Raw genomic sequence first — 17248 nt, 5'->3', positions numbered from 1 at the left:
TATTTGCACCAGCATACCATATATTCAGCTTATATGCAACTTATAGTATATACCGAATTTGCATATACAGACCAAAAGGTCTATCCGAAATCCAAATCCTTGTATGAATTCACTATTTGAAATTCATATTTATACAAATGACACTATAATGTCACATTCCATGTCCGCTTTTCGTGATTATCATATAGACATCTAACAAAGTTGCCTATCCAATCGAAGGAATATAGATTTCCTCCATGCATATTTGTATAATCATTCTAAACAATGCGTGGGCCATTGTAACATAACTTTATGAATTATGAAGTAATTAATTACTAGATAACCCTTCATGTACTTAACAGTTTGCAGAATTCCATCGGACTTGTAATGACAAATCCATATTTTGTCTTATTCATTTCTTTACGAATATTAAAAGAATGCATTTATATATGCTTTTACAATCAAAAGCCACCACAAACTGTTTTCATTGCATTTAAAATGAAAAGTCACATTATTCCAAACATTTTTACCTGTCTCATGGCAGCCCACATATTTTCATATTATATTGTCATCTAGTAAAGTGCTTTTAAAACTACATGTCCATGCATTTAAAACAATGAACAGTGAACGGACGTGGTAGGAAATATCTTATCCGTTAACCACTTTTTTTTTTTTTGACCATTCAACCATGGTAACATCATCTACCAATTATTTAATGAATTATATAGAACTAGTCTGCAATTTCCTGATCAGACAAATATTCGACAGCAAACCGAATTTAGGCATGTCATACCAAAGGAAAAAGGAATATAATGCTGCACAATTTCAATAGGTTCACACCATTTCAGAAGTTAATAACTTTCATATATAGTTTCCATGCCCAACGATCATTTGACTTACTATATAATTTGAACGTAAATGATTTTCCATATGGATAGTGTAATTAATTCGATAAACTGTTATACTTCCAATTTAGTGTTCTCCTATTCAAACACCCAATTAATTCAGTAATTGTAGCAATATATGCATTTAATTATACATACTTTTCCATCTAAAAGTGAACATTCACATGCACTTGTAGCATATATGAAATGATTATGACAACCATTACATGACCCTTTCCCAAAATTTAATGGATACATCCACACTAATAAATCAATCATTTCATGCAACATTAATAAGGAAATGCCCAAGTAAAATTGGTTTATAGATTTCAGATTTCTGCAGAATTTTGTTTCATGGTAAAAAGAATAAAATATCAGGAATTTAACGGCATCAATTTGGCAGATGCAATACACCATCAATATGAGTAGACAATCCCCAATTAAAATTTTACACATTTATGTGCTTACACCATGACAATTCCCAGATTCTAGAGAGAATTAGAATATAAAATGCAGCAAAATTCATCTTAAGATTGTTGGAGAATTACATCGATAATTGTGCACAATATATTCATAAAAAACATATCGTTAATTTGCGTGAAATCGAAATATAATTTCGACTTACCAAGATAGGATTTGAGAAGACAAAATAAGAATTTATCGAATCTGAATAATTGAATATGGATTGTTCCCTTTCAACTCACGATCGAAAGCAAGTAATTCTTTGGATCAAACCTTGCAGGATAAACATATAAATAACGTTAATCATTTTCTAAAATCAAATCATAATAAAAGGAATCAGAAAATAAAGAAAGAAGATGCAAATGATGGATTTTTGGTCGAGGCAAGTGTTGGACACTTTGTTTTTAAGATGAATTTGCCCCGCATCGGTGCTAACGGTTCTCCGACAATTATCTCCCAAGATACAACGACCATGTCGAGCCATGGGAGCACCCAGCGAACTCGTACGGAATTCCCTCTCTACCATGACCATGACCATGACTTTGATGCAAATATTTTATGCAAAATCAAAGTGTAAATTGAAATGAAATGATATGGTATCTATAACTTTTCTTGAATGAATAAAATTCAAACACATGTGGTCTATCTATGTAGCAGTTGGAAAGATATGTTAAAAGACACAACTATATCAAGAGATACATCTCTTGGAATTCATAATTATTGGATATTAATCATACCCATACCAAGAGTCATGATCTTTCATACGAAAAGCCACTTTTTTTCCTCAATATATTTCTAGAATATTCCACAATGTTCTATACGATTTTCCAATAATTTCCAGTATTTAAGCGGTTAATTTCTCATTCACCAAATGACGAATTCCACTTAAATAATCATTTAAAACTGGTCACAACCAATTTCCGATAAAAAAATTCCAACAATTCCGCAATAAGACCTCCTTTGACAAGATAGAGATTAAAGAGCATAATCCAAAATGTGTTGTGCCGCCGGCATCTTCATCAAAGCCAGTGATTTGTAAAGCTTCTCATGTGCTAAGGCAACTTAGAATCAGTCTACTGGATATCTATGCTGCTCTTCCCGAAGAAGCTCTTAGATCATCAAAAGCAGGCTTTGACAGGAGATGTGCCTGGCGCGCCTTTGTAAAATTTGCGAGAACCATATATGAGTTCAGTCGTGTTAGAATAATGTTTCATGAGAAAATAATTTTCTTGTTGAAAAATAAAATATGAAAATTTTATTACATAACAACATTATTAGAGTGGAAATTTCACCCTCTTTCAATTGTAGTTTCTGTTCCCTTTTCTTTCCAGATGGTTCTGGCATCAATTGCTCTTGAAGATATGATCAAGTCGGAGTACTTGAATAAGAAATGGTGGTTCTGGTCATCAATTTCAGCTGCGGCAAAGATTTCAACCTTGTCCTCTCTCTCTGCGAATATACTCCTTGGATGCCGCTATCATTTACGAGAAAATTCCTTCTGTTTCGGCCCCAACGGCCAACCAAATGGTAAGAAAAGGCAAAATGATCCGGGCTTCAACAGGAAAACTAGCTAGGAGAGTGAACAGGAAAAGGAAGGAACCAGAAGTTTAATCCTGAAATTTGTGTCTTTGTAGACAAGGTGGTCATATGATAGCGTTAGTCCAATGTATAACCTGACATGAATTTGTTACTTTTGACTCTTTTAATAAATGAAGACTCAGACAATTCCTGCCAATGGAAATCACTTTTATTGATTTTTGCCTTTTTCCTGTATATGGAAATCGATCCCTTTTGTGTAGTTTCTAAGTTGACGATGTGCAAAGAAGAATCAGAGTGCATTTCACTCTTGATATGGAATCTTCTTTAGCTTAATTTCGCAGTTCGTAAAACTTGAATCGAAGGCAAATATTTAACATGCACCAAACTTAATAACTGAGCTTTGAATGATATTTCAAGACTTCAACGCTCATCAAGAGAACGGTCAAATCAGTCGAATTTGGTTAAAAATCTTTCAATAGTTATAATGATTAGATAATGATCTTAAAAATGTGAATAGCCTCGTAAAGGCCATCGAATAAACATCCAAGGTGTGTCTAGAAAATATGAAGAGAATGCAAATAGATGAAGTTATTCATTGCCAATTGTGACGGAAAATAGTTCAAGATTCCATCATGTGTGTACAAAACAGTACCACCTAGGTAGAAATCACATTCTTTGAAACGAAGTCAAAAGATATTCCATTCTCTTGCAGACGTTCTTGGAGATCCATTGAGCCATATATAATCCCCGGTGTGAAAACTCCTCCCTTTGGCATGTTATCACGGGATTTCAAAAGGATAAGAGCACATTGCAGTAGAATTATCGGAGTTGTAAGATATCCAATCTCAGGTCCCGTTACTCTTGTAATTACTTCAACATCTGGTTTCTTGTCTCCACTGGACGCAAGATTACCATCGCTAAAGCCGTGCCCAACAAACCACATCTTAAAGGAAGCACTTGACACTTCATCCTCAGTAGGTCCTTTCTTCCTGAACCCGCCTAGGCTGAAAAACGAAGGAAATTCTAACAGAAGCCATCTCCCAAAAGAAAATTTACCAAAGAGCCCAATAAACATCCCGACTGCAATGACACAGAATATTCCCAACAGAGATTTTGATCCGAACTTTACTCCAAAGTGAGCTGGCTTCACAGATGACCAGAAGGCTTTCCTCTTCTCAATATGTTCCACACTTTCATTAATACCAGGTAAACCATGGGGATTTTCTGTTAGAGTCGCAAAAGTTCTTCGGACAACAATGGAATCCGCTGATGGTAGCTTGACAGCCCACATTCCTAGCTCCTTCTGGTGTTCTATGATAGGACCCTTTTTTGGTGCAGGACCAGGAATCTAAAATAAACATGTAAGTTTCCCAAAAGCACACGAATGAGACACAACACAATTGAACTTTTGACAGTTAACATTAAGGTTTCTAGTCTTGATATGCAACTTGTGTAACATGTTTATGAAAAATGTGATTTCCCATAAGACAATAATAAACATCTCACTTGGTACTCGTAATAAACACAGTTGAAACTCCTAATTCAGTTCAACTCCAGCAAGCTCATAACATGGTGTTCATGTTGTTAGTGCCTATAATATAATGAGTGCCATCGCCAAAAGTCCATATCAGGCATCTTGGAAGAAGACAGACGGTACTCGTAAATTCTTATCAGTGTTTTATAGTGTACTATGAGGATTTTTCAACAATAATCGAAAAAACTCTTCCAACTTAGATGAGGCAGTCCCAACATTTTCAAACCCAAACATACTAAAATCAGGTAACATTATCGAACAAATCCAGTAAATAAATTGCTGTATGTCTAGAACAAATGGCAACTCGAAAAACTTTCCACTACGCATTTACAATGTCGATTAGTGCAAACTGGTTACTGGGTTATAATTCTTTCCGCAGCATGTTCAGCTTTTGAGCAAGGTCAAACATACTGAAGGGACTTGTTCTCAAACAATCTATTTGATGATTTAAAATGTTCTTGCCCCTCATAAAGTGGCCGAGTTGGTGGAGTAAGCGAGTACGGAGGCCTTTGGTCACGAGTTACACTTTCTCAGTTGAGTCTATCGCACAAGGCTTGCCTAGTGCGGTTTACTTAACTGACGTGGTTTGCAGGCTATTACGTCAGTCAAAGGTTTACACAGTGCGCACCCGAAGGGTAGTAGCTCGTCATCAAAAAAAATAAAAATAAAATGTTCTTCCTACAAGTAGACATTAAGATGCAGTAGCCATAACTATTATGTGATTTAGCAGAATAATATTACCACACAAATAGTAATTTAATTTTTGAAAACTGCAATGGTTTCACTCCGGGACCTCGAACAAATAATATCAAACACATTCAAATAAGTAAAGCAAGCTAAGAAAACAAAACAAATACCATCGATAAAACAAATTTTAATTTCAATGGAAGAACCATACCACGGGCCTGGCTCTCCGGGGCCGGGATCGCCTCAATTCCATCAATTCATCAGCATTAGCCACCCCAAGAACCGCCGATTCATAGGTCCCAATATTGCCTACCACCTTTTTATCCGATTCCAAGCTCAAGTACGCCTCAACCGTGTTCGGCACTGAAGGTGGAGCCCACTGCCGGGTATGGAACATCAGCCCTATCTCCGCCGGCACGGAATCAAACCCACAAGCAGAAATCACCAAAGAACCCTTCTCCATTGCCTTCTCATGGTACAGTGCCTCCATTTTCTCCATAAACTCTGGCTCCCCACAAATGTCCAAGTAGTCACAGCCCGACTCCACGCAGGCCGCCACCACGGGCTCGCCGTAGAGGCGGAACGGGCCGATGCAATTGAGAATAAGTTTCGCTTGCCCTGCAAGGTGGGTAAGCGAATTGGCATCAGTAGTGTCGGCAATAAGGAGGGGAATTTGGGGCGGAACGTTAGGATGGGCAGCCCATTTCAGGGCTTGAGCCAATCTTGACGAGCTTCGGCCCGCCAAAGCTAGGGATTTGAGAGGGGAGTTTGGGGTGTTAAGGAACCTGAGTGCTTCCCGAATAACGTACTTTCCGGTGAAACCAGAGGCTCCCAGGATCACAACGTCATAAATTCTTGGGGAATTGGAACTTTTTTCCTCCATTTTTTCGGTTGAGTTTTAGCAGACAGAATGACAATAGAGTCGACAGTGATTGTGTTTTCTGGTTTATGGGTTTTAAAGATTGAGAAGTGGTCGAAATGCGTGCCGATTTTGATGACGATGGTGAAAAGATCCTCAAATTCAGTGCAGGCGCAGCTCCATTTGGATGTGCTTCGTAAATTCCGAAACAATGATTTAATATTAAAATATAAAGAGTCCGACGCAAAAGGTTCCATGGTGTAGTGGTTAGCACTCTGGACTTTGAATCCAGCGACCTGGGTTCGACTCCCGGTGGGACCTCTTTCCTTTTCTAGACAATCTTTTACTAGTTTCAAAATTTCGAAATAAATCAGAATGAGGGCCAAATATAAGAACCAACAAGTAATACTGTACACACATTTGCTTTCTTTTATGATCGTTGTTCATGTTAAGGGAGAAAAAAACAATGACGAGCAGAATCTTTACGGATTGAGATAAGGATCATGATCCCAACTCTACTGCTACGTATCTTTAACTTAATCCATTGAATTTCCGCATTGTAAAGGTCGGTTTGGATACACATTTGGACATCTCTGCCTTGGCAAACGCTTCGTCCTCTTTCCCCAACCAGTTAGACTCAGATCCCGACAAATAGATTGCTCTGTTGGGGTAGATCCAAGTGCCCTTTTCGTTGGAGATATAGCAGCGCGCTTCTTTCCCCTGACAGTTTTTGTAGCACTCCTCAGTGACAAGCTTGAATCCACTGAACAACTTTTAGCTTTTAAAATCTCTTCAAATGTCTGAAGATCCTCAGTCACCTCATGTCGAGATAATGAAACTAGACCAGGGAGTATGTCCCTCTGGAAATCATGTTTCCCCCTCCTTGCCTGCCCTCTCCGAGGTCTTTTGTGCAACATAGCAGCCCCTGTCTCGCCATCCTCCTTATTAACCAATACTATTGGCTTATAATGATAGGAATCTTCCTTCATATCTTTCAACTTCAATGTCATAAATTCGAAGTAATCCATAAAATCAGGAATGGACTCTTCATCATGGGCTCCAGTCTGATTTCGGGAATGTTCTTCAACAATGATCTTGTTATCGCCATACTGAGCAGAAATTATTTCAGCAAACCATTTAAGCGAATCTCTGGCTGCAGCTTTTAGAGGTTCATAAGTTTCATCATCCTCTAGAATCTTCTTACCAGACAATGAAATGGCAATAATAGCTTCGGCTGCAACTTCGACACATTCTTCTGAAGGTCCTTTATAATTTCCAAGTGAAACTTCAGCTCTTTTTGGAGATGTGTCATCAGTGTCGAAAACTGTCGGAGCTTCCAAGTCTATCTCAGTAGTAGCTATTTTAATAGCTCCGGTGGGTGCTAACTGAGCCTCTTCTTCGTCCAAAGACAGGTTCAAATCAATATGATACCTCAAACCAGAAACGTAGTTATTTAATCCCTTCTGCAAAACAAAATCCTTGGGTTCAAGCTGATTTATCAGAACAGCTTTGTCTTTCAAAACTTTTCCGGCACTATTACTGCCAACTCCAGAGCTACTATTCGTGGATGTGCAGAACATATCCGAAATTGGAAACCCAAGAAATTTTTTAGCATCTGTTCCATCATTGACCTTGTCTATCCTGCCCACCTCAGTATCCACAACAGCCATTGGTGAAGAGGTTTCATGTTTTGTACTGAAAGTCTCTGAGGAATCATCAGCAATTTTATTTCTGTTGAAAAATTGATGAGAATAATCCTTCAAGGAGTCGATATTCATAAAATAAGAACTTTTACTCTCTTTAGTCTGTTCACCACTATATTGTGGTTTTCTTAGAAACCATGGTAGCTTTCCCTTGGGGCTCTCCTGATTGATTTGACAATCAGTAACCATGGGATTATGTTGAGGAGTCGCCTTCTTTTGAAAATTCTCTGACTGATCTGAATCAGTGTTCAAGAAATCTTGGAGCATTGAACTCATGCAGTCTGAACTTTTGAAACATTTTACGGGATCACTTTCTGCGCATTGATTAGGCATTTTAATGGAATCAAATCCAATAGAAAAACAGCCATCTAAGTCTTTGCTGTTCAATGAACCTGTTCTTTCATTATTACGGTCATTCACATTTCCTACAGCAAACTGTTGCATTGGTGAATTAGCAATCCAACAGGATTGTTCAGAGGTGACAATGTGATAGTTTTGTTGAGAAGATCTCACCTTTGCGCCCAAGGTAGAACAAGTCTTTGTCCAGAGCGAAGCATACAGTGACTCTGAATTGACTGAATCGGTTTTGTGATTTTGATTTGACATGTTAGAAGCGGCACCCAATTGACCGTTATTTCCTTCAGAAATTTCAACATCAAAAAGAGTCCTTTTTCCCGGAGCTGCTGAATTATGCTCGTCTGGTCGGCAATGCATTAAAAATTCATTTCTGGGCTCAGCTAGGACTGATTGGAACGATGTGGGAGAATTACCCAAACAGCAGCTTCCAATGGAAGAATGACCATTGGATCTCATCTTCCCTAGAAAAGACACAGTTACGACATTCATAACTAATATTTACCGATTGATACGATCCAAAATGTTACATTGTTCATCTAGCGAACTCTTTTGTTGCAAAAAAATAAATACAGCAGGGAAGAAGAATGCACAGAACAAGGGAAAGACAAGACAACGAAACTGTGTTCTGCGTGCACTCTACGTTTTCATCAAGTACTCTACCCCAATAATTACTTTCCATAAAATAAAGATGTGACCTGCTAATCGATTAAGAGGTGGCACAATATTTGACATCTTTGCTTTGTGCAATTCTTTGAAGTGACTAATTCATTCTAAGAAGCCACAAACTAAGAAAAAGAAAAAAGGTACATATATTTACATTATAAGGTGCTTGAATCAAATTCAATTATGATATCATTTTTTTAAATATTAACAGGTTTATATAATTAGCCTCTTCAAAAAAAGAAAAAAACACAAAATAAAAAGTATATTTAATCCATAGGGTGCAACAAACACCTGTAATCTTTATATATAAGAGGTTAGACCATACATGGGGAGGAGGAGCACCACCAACAATGATAAAGGATGGAATAGAATCCGCAAAAACACGAGGAATCGCAGAAGAAAAAGGGACATTGAGGGGTATTTTTATTACACCCTTCCTTACCTGCACCGGAATCATTTGTCAATGGACCTTTTTCGTTCCAAGAACTTCCACAGTTCGTCCTTCCATCAACTGAATTGATAAAAAAATCCTTTAATGAAACTTGGAAACCTAAATTTGCATTTACAGATCCATCGGCCCTTACAGGATTACCAACAGGGTATGAAACAGATGTTCTTCCCACAAACATGCCTGTAGATATGATAGGTTCAACATTCTTCAAACATCCCGTGTCTTGGAAGGAGGGACAAACAGGCATACTCTTACACGCTATAAACCTGAGAGGAGATTGTCCAGTACTCGTGCCTGATGTCGATAGGTGACCAATCACTGAATGCAATGATGAAGAATGAGGGACATCCCATGTTCTTTTGGCATCTTCAGGAGGAACAGCAGAGAAAAGGGGGCTTGAGCGGGAGTTTTCTGCGTTGATATGATCTTTATCTAGTCTTCCGCTTTTAATTTCGTTCATCAGATCCCTTTGTATTTTATAAAGACGGTGGAGTTCTTGGAGCTGAAAGATAAAAACACATTAAGAAAATACAAAAGTTGGAAAGTTCTTGACCAATTAAATGGAAAGCGCTCTATTAAAAGCCCCCAGGGGAAAGAGGAGTCTCAATTCTGTATTTAAGTTCTCGTCTACGGGTAAACATCATTCGAAGTTCAATGTCACTTCCCACAGATTTATAACATTTTGGTGAGGATTGGATAAAACTGGAATGTTGAGTAATGCCTACTACACAGGCACTTAATGGTAATTCATACCTGATTTCTAAATATGGATTCATGCTTCAGAATTGTTTGCCTTGCTACCTCTAGGTCATATTTGAAGTAACCATTACTTGATTTCTCAGACATGGGCAAATAGTGGTATTGCCCATTTCTCAGCAGCTGGTCGTCCTGATATACGGACTTTGTATAGTTGCTTGAATTTCCATCAATATCCATCACAGAGTAACATTGAGGAAGGCATGTATTAGCTTGTATTTTGGTTCCCATTCCTACAATCAATACTATGAAGCAGAAAATTTGACTCCAAAAGCTATCATTTGAACTAGTAACGTGTGTTAACGGAACTACGTCACGTACATTAAGCTGAATATAAACGACAGTTGGAAAATTAACACTCATTGAGCACGCGCCACAAACACGGCACAAATAGTAAGCAGAATATTTAAGCAAATAATCAGAATATCCTGCATTTGGCTATATTTTTTATCAAAACCTTTTCCTTTCCTGGTAATTGTTGATCAATTTTCTTGTTCAGAAAATTTTACCGTTCATTATTCAAGAAAAAATAAGGTAATCTACATTTTAATGATAAATAAACCATTTTCTGATTGAAGAAATCATTAAACAACAAGAAGATCATGCGAAGAACCAAAATTCAAAAACATTTAAGAACATCATCAATCAATTTCTAGGAAAAAAATCCAGAGCAACCTCAATTGTGATGGCGTCTTGAGAGAAAACAGGAAGCAAAAGATTTAAAACCATAACTAAACAAAGGATTTAAAATCATAAAATTGTCAAAAATATAGACTGCACAGATATTACAGGAGTTAAAGGAAATTACCCACCCCAATTTTTTATTTTTTTCTGAAACAGAAATTCCAGAATTTCACCCCCACAGAACAGAAGCTACAGTGGAAATTCACTTCCTTCTGTTGGAAGTCTCTGCACAAAAAGGGAAACAGAATTAAAAAGTCCCAAGACATGAATTCTTATACTGCCATTAAAGAACCTTAACCGAAGGGTAAAGAAAAACTAAAAATCAATTCAGCAGGGCTACTTCTTGATCATGAAATAGAGGGATTTAACATAAGATCTCTCACTTTACATAAACAGAGAATTCATTGCAAAGAACAATGACTTGAAATACCTTGAATTTTGTTCCAAATTATGGCCTTTGATTTAATCATTTCTTGCCCATTTGGCATTAAAAATGTCTGATAATAGAAAAGGAACTAACAGACATCTAAAAGAAAATCATAGTTACATTTGTAAAGATTTTCAGGGTTTCTCTGGAAGTGAAAGATATGGGCATCCTTTGTGGGGTCATTAATAATTTTTTACTCTCCGGTCAACAACGTTTGTTCTTCGTTGATGTGGATCGTGCTCAGAAGTTGGAAACTTCTTAATCAATAATCAGTTAATTGGATTTAAGTGCATGTTTGGCTTAACTAAATTTCTAAAACGTTTGAATGTGTTAAATTATGTTATCTATACCATATTACTTGTTTTAAACGTATTTTTATTGTCAAAATGAATTTATTTTTTATTTTATAGTTTCATGTTATTGTCTTTATATAAAAATCTTTCATAGTTTTCGTTAAAAAATACGAGTAATATTTAGGGAAAATTATTAAACTTCTCTTGAAGTTTAGGACAATAACAATTACTAAGAACTTCCCTCTATTTTGAAAAATTTCAGAAACCTCTCTTGAAATTTACTTTTCAAAATTTAAATGTTAAGAAATAAATATCTAATAAATTTGAACTGATATCGAGTTTTAATATTTCCAACTTAAGATTCAATTGTTTTCATCATTCTTGGGCTTCTAGAAAATTACAAAAACTTTCTAGAGCCCAAAAGCCCAATGATTTCATCCCATAGAATAATGGGATCAATACATAAGTCTTAGTTCTAAATATTATATTTTCATAAATAATAAATTCACTAAAATATTTCAAAAATCATGTGGTAAATAAATTTATTAAAATATTAAATTATAATATAATATACATTAATTATTTTCACCGCATACCACCTAACCCATCCCATCCTATTACTCCCACTACACTACCTTCCTTCCACCTCTTCACTGGAGACAGCTCCGACAATCACTCCCGCGACCACACCACACCCCACGAAACCACCCTACCCTACAGTAAAAAAATCTCCAGAAATTATGATAGCAGTAGTGGTGCATTGTAGATGGCTAGATTTGTAATTAACTGTGTTATCTGTGATCATATTTGGGTTATATGTGACTATTTGTGATTAAATTTATCTTTAGTGTGACTAATTATGACCAACTTTGTCTTCAGTATAATTGTTTGTAATTAGGACAATCTTAACTGTGACAGTATATGATCAAGTCACAATTAGTCATAATTAATACAGAATTGGTTACAACCAGTCACAATAAACACAAGTTGATCACAGAAAGTTACCACAAACAAATCTGCATATATCATAGACCATCAACACAATCCATCATCTGCATCACCTCCAATGCACCACCACTACCATCTTCAACTCAAATGCACGACCACAAATACTACATTCACTGGCTTGTGTTATCAATGACTAACCGTGACCAACTTTGTATTCAGTATGATTGTTTGTGACCATGTCAGTCTAATTTGTGACTATATATAACCAAGTCACATACAGTCACAATTAGCATAAATCTGGTCACAGACAATTACAATGAAGATAGATTTGGTCACACTTGATTTCCAGCGCCACTACCAAATGCTTATCACCAAAACCACGACCATCGGCATCACCGTACAATTTTAGACTACCAACATTAACTGCATCAACTACAACCAACTGTAGCACCCAAATGCACCAAAAAATAAGTGAAACACTAATAGCTACGGACTGTCTTTTCTGTAACACTTTCTTCTCCAGCAATGCCCATGCTAGTACCACCACACTAGTCGACCATACTCATCAAGGGGCACCTATTTATGGTTTAATATCATCAAGCAACACACAATCCAAATTTATAAACCTATTCTTCGCACAATCGAACACGCACGTCAGTTTCAATTTTCAGCTCGATAGTAAGCCCCACGATTGCAAACCACCTTCTTTGGCATCCCCACACCATACCGTATCTATTGCTACCATGGGCTTTGCCTTGCTATGCCGATGCATGTAACAGTTCGTCGCTACGTGTGACGGTTCTTCATTTCGGGAAAGAAGGGACAACTGAGTAGGGTTCCATTCCGCACAAAGACATCGAAAAGAAGAAGTGGGTGGGTAAGATCCACCGTACACAGCGACGTCGAAAAAGAAGGGGTGGATGGGTGGGGCGAGAGAGAGAGAGAGAAGCAAATGAAATTGATTTCGATAGAATGGGGGTTGGGTGTTGGTGGGTGGGTATGTAGATTAGGTTTAATTGATTTTTTGTTATCATAATTATTAAAACCTAATTATTACTTGATATGTGAAATTTAAAATAATCCTCCTTATTTATGAAAAGTATTCTTTACATATAAGTTTTTAGATAATTTTTTCAAGTATAATATTATATCCTCAGTAGCAAGTCCAATAACACTAAGACTACAAGCAACTAAAGTCCAATACTGGTCCCTAATCTCATCTCGAAGCTGTTCTCTCCCAAGTACAATATCCATTAAAAAAAACTTAAAAAGTCCTCTACTTGTAACCCCTTTTCACCATTTCAACTACAAAGCCCACACTTTTTTTGATCCCAAAGTACAACCCTTTCATTTCCTCATCAAAAACCCCACTTTTTCTGACCGAATCATTCCCCTCTTTTGGGGTTACAAGATAAAGCCCTTCTTCCGATGGTCCTTCGAAGAATAAGGGCTATTGAAACAAGTACTCAATATATCGGGTGTTGATGAGCCCATTTCTTTAATGGACATGAGTAATGCCCTGTTGAGTATAACACAGGTTGGGCTTATTGGGCCGACTAATAAAAGAAGGGTCACTGTCCCTTGAAAAATGTGGACCCCATTTAGCTTTTATGTGGCAACTAGTAGGCCACCTTTTTCGGGCTCATGGATAGTATGGGCCCATTTGTCTCTAATGGGGGAGATTTTTTTATTTGGCATATTACTATTCTTTTTTATTGAAAGGTCTATTTTACCCTTAATAAAATGATTATTTCTATATTGCAACATATATCTTAATCTTTTAAACATTTTATCTTATATTTTGAGTATTTGAATATAAATTCATTCTATGATCTAATAAATAAGAATAATCTGCAACATATATTTCATATTTTCTAATTAAAAAACTATATTTTTCAAATGGTAAATTTATATTTCCTAATTGAGAAATAATATTCTTTATTTTTTCTAATATCATTTCTAATAGATTATCTAATCCTCCAATTGAATATCCTGGCTTTATTTATACAAATAATCATCGATTAATCCCTACAATTCTTTAAGATCCTAAAAAGATTCAGTATAATTTTAGCAAAAGTTTAATAGTTTTACCTTAGATTTGATCTGGACTTTTATTCTTAGAACCGAGTGACCTTCAAGCTCTGAATCTGTAAACTGTTTCCTTCAACGGCCTCCTGCCTTCATGGAATTGTTACTATTTCAACTAATTGCTCTTACTGTATCAACTTCTAAAGAATAAAATTCTAGACTTATGTTAAAGAAAAACTTTCTCTTTGCTAAAATAAGAAGGAAACTTTTTGTTAAATCCTTTAAGAATCTATGAGAATAAAGATTTAGAAACTCATATTGATATCAAAATATTGAAGTTTTATTTCTATTTATACAAGACTTCTATTTAGTATAAATGGATTTCCAGAAAAACTAGTTTTTCAAACTGGGAATGGTTTTAAAAGTAACTATTGCTTATAACTCGAGACTTCAAGATAAGATGAGATGAGATGTCCTCCATCTATGATAATGTCTCTATTTATACAAGTTTATGAGACTCTATTACATCATTGAGTACATCAGCAAAGGCACACTTGCCTCTCTATTATTTTCCTCCTTTGACCTACATCTTCACATGCTGCTTCAACTTTTTATTCAAAGAGCATCTTTTTCTATTATTACTCTTTTTTTCAATGTCTTCACACGTAACTGTATTATTGTTCTCCATACACCTTTGTCAAAGGTGCTCTATAATTGTCCTCTTCCTTTATTTCTTCACATGCAGTTGGGGCACTCCCTTAGTTGGCAGGATTCTTTTATAGTGGTAGGATATTCTGAAAATTGATGTATATCGAATCTTGTAATATAGTCCTTTAAAATTTCTGATTTTCCATATCCTCCATTAGATACCAGCATCCAATTTTCATATTGGTACAAGCATGAGAATTTTTTATCAAACAAATTTTTGGTAATGTTGTAGATAGCTTTAATTCCAAGTGCTCTCCTATGTCTGATCCATGATTTTGTCATTGTCGGAACTTTTCTATTATTTTCTGTAATATCTATTTGGAAATTGGCTGCAACATATCCAATTGAGATTATGTGTTCAACTGGATAGTAAACAACTCCATCATATTCTAGACTTATTGAATAAAATTTCAAATATATTTTCCATCCCTTGGCTAATCTAGATACTTCTTTTATGAATATGTCATCAAACTTCGAAATTTCAATCAAATCTTTTCCTGGATATATCAAATCCATGAATCCATAGTCTGCCATAATTTTTATAAATGAAGGGTCTCCTCCTTCCATGACTGTTATTCTGGGATAAACATTATTTTCCGGAGAGATGAAATATGAATAACTCATTTTATTTCATAAGCAATTTTGACTATTTCGACATATTTTTCTTCTTTTGGATTTAAAGAGATTTTATCTTCTTGGTCTATGATGTTGATTGTTTTGATATCTCTTTTATCTCCATGTATCAAACTTTTTTTGTTGATGATACTAAAATGAAATCTCCTTTATTATCAGTTGGTATGTTGTCACGTCTGGGTCCACTGCTGCTTCCAGCTGTCCATGATTGGTATTGGCTTGGAAAACTCATTTCTGAGCTTTTTGGTATATCTATCTCAGACAATATATCTTTTAGTTGTGCTGCAATAGCATCAATTTGATTTTTGAGTTCTATGGCATATTTATGATACTCAGTAGTGATATTCAACAATATTTTTATATTTGAGTTGAACATCTCTGAGATCTGGGTTGTTCCAGAATTTATATCTTTGGATTATTCTTTAAGAAAATATGTCATTTTTTGTATATGTATGATATATTGGTATAATTCTGTGACTTTGGCTTTATCCATCAACAAATTCTATGTTTCTGAGAAAATCTGCAAGAAAATTATTAACTCCTTTAATATGGACAATATCAAAGTTATAAAATGCTAAATAAGCTTGTCATCCATGGAGCCTTCTGTATTGGGGTTCTGATAGTAGTTTATTCCTGATTAATTCTGCAACTTGAGAATTATCGGCCTCAACAGTAAATTTTTTAGATAATAAAAATAATGAGAACTTTTTTATTCCTCTAATAATTGCTAGTAATTCTTTCTCATGAGTAGTATAGTTTATTTTTGCTTGGTTAAAGGTTCCACTTGAATATTTACAAATTTCATTTAGATCTGTTTTTAATATTGCTGGCCAATATTTATTTGAGGCATCTGTATTAATAATCAAATTATCTTTTTCATCTGATAATATTAATTTTGGTAAATTTTTGCATTCTTCTTTTAATGATTTAACTATTTCTGTATTTTCTTCATTCCATCTTTTAGTATTTGTTTTTCTAAGTAATATTTGAATTTTATGTCTTTTTTTAGAAAGATTTTCAATAAATCTTTCTGCATAATTTAAACATCCTAAAAATTTTTGTATTTGTTCTTTGGATTCAAATTTATCTGAAAAACTTTCTATCTTTTTGGATAAATGAGTCTATAATTTTATCCCTCTTTTATCTATTGATAATCCAAGAAAATCCATTTCTTATTTTTCTATTGTAGATTCCTTTTTAGATAGTATAATTCCTTCTTTTTTACATTCGTTAATAAATTGGATTAAATGATTTCTATGTTCTTCTTTACTATTATAACATATTAATATATTATCTATATAAACAATTAGAAATTCATTAAACTTTTTAAATATATTATCCATCTTTTTTTGATGTATTTGTGGTGCATTTTTTAGACCAAATGACATAACTAACTATTCATATTTTCCTTGAAGTGTGTTAAATGCAGTATATTGTATATTATCTTCTTCCATTTTTATTTGCCTAAATCCTGACTTGCAATCAAATTTAAAATAATATTGTTTTCCTTTTGCAATATTTATTAACACTTCTTTATTTGGTATAAAGTAACCATCAAATTTAGTATATTTGTTTAATTCTTTATAATTTATGATCATCCTAACTTTTTCTTTAACTTGTTCAGAATGTTTCATAACCATAAAGGATGTACTA

At 35.1% G+C, this 17248-nt stretch overlaps 2 protein-coding genes, 1 non-coding gene and 1 pseudogene across 7 annotated transcripts; 1 reads left to right on the top strand and 3 right to left on the bottom strand.

The window, feature by feature from the left end:
* Nucleotides 1-3433: 3433 nt before the first annotated feature.
* Nucleotides 3434-6194, bottom strand: LOC111367171 (probable mitochondrial saccharopine dehydrogenase-like oxidoreductase At5g39410). The gene is made up of 2 exons (XM_022987910.1): nt 5297-6194; nt 3434-4212 (listed from the first exon to the last, which is right to left on the bottom strand). The coding sequence occupies exons 1-2, from the start codon at nt 5966-5968 to the stop codon at nt 3520-3522; spliced, it is 1365 nt and encodes a 454-aa protein (XP_022843678.1). The 5' UTR covers nt 5969-6194; the 3' UTR covers nt 3434-3519.
* Nucleotides 6194-6265, top strand: TRNAQ-UUG. The gene has a single exon. It is a non-coding gene; the product is annotated as a tRNA-Gln (tRNA).
* A 45-nt stretch (nt 6266-6310) lies between these two features.
* Nucleotides 6311-11176, bottom strand: LOC111367169. Of its 5 annotated transcripts, none has more exons than XM_022987908.1 (6): nt 10989-11176; nt 10687-10783; nt 9872-10119; nt 9110-9620; nt 8161-8465; nt 6311-8082 (listed from the first exon to the last, which is right to left on the bottom strand). In XM_022987908.1, the coding sequence occupies exons 3-6, from the start codon at nt 10103-10105 to the stop codon at nt 6481-6483; spliced, it is 2652 nt and encodes an 883-aa protein (XP_022843676.1). In that variant the 5' UTR covers nt 10106-10119; nt 10687-10783; nt 10989-11176; the 3' UTR covers nt 6311-6480. The 5 variants fall into 5 exon arrangements, with proteins under 5 accessions (XP_022843676.1, XP_022843677.1, XP_022843673.1 ...); XM_022987909.1 differs by having other exon boundaries at nt 9872-10107; XM_022987905.1 differs by having other exon boundaries at nt 9872-10783.
* Nucleotides 11177-12131: 955 nt separating this feature from the next.
* On the bottom strand, nt 12132-13924 carry LOC111366609 (annotated as a pseudogene).
* Between the last annotated feature and the right edge of the window lie 3324 nt (nt 13925-17248).

Source organism: Olea europaea, chromosome 18 (assembly GCF_002742605.1).
Source record: "Olea europaea var. sylvestris chromosome 18, O_europaea_v1, whole genome shotgun sequence".
Lineage (NCBI taxonomy): Eukaryota > Viridiplantae > Streptophyta > Magnoliopsida > Lamiales > Oleaceae > Olea > Olea europaea.
Note: the sequence above shows the minus strand (reverse complement) of the source record. Positions and strands in the feature narration are given on the sequence as shown.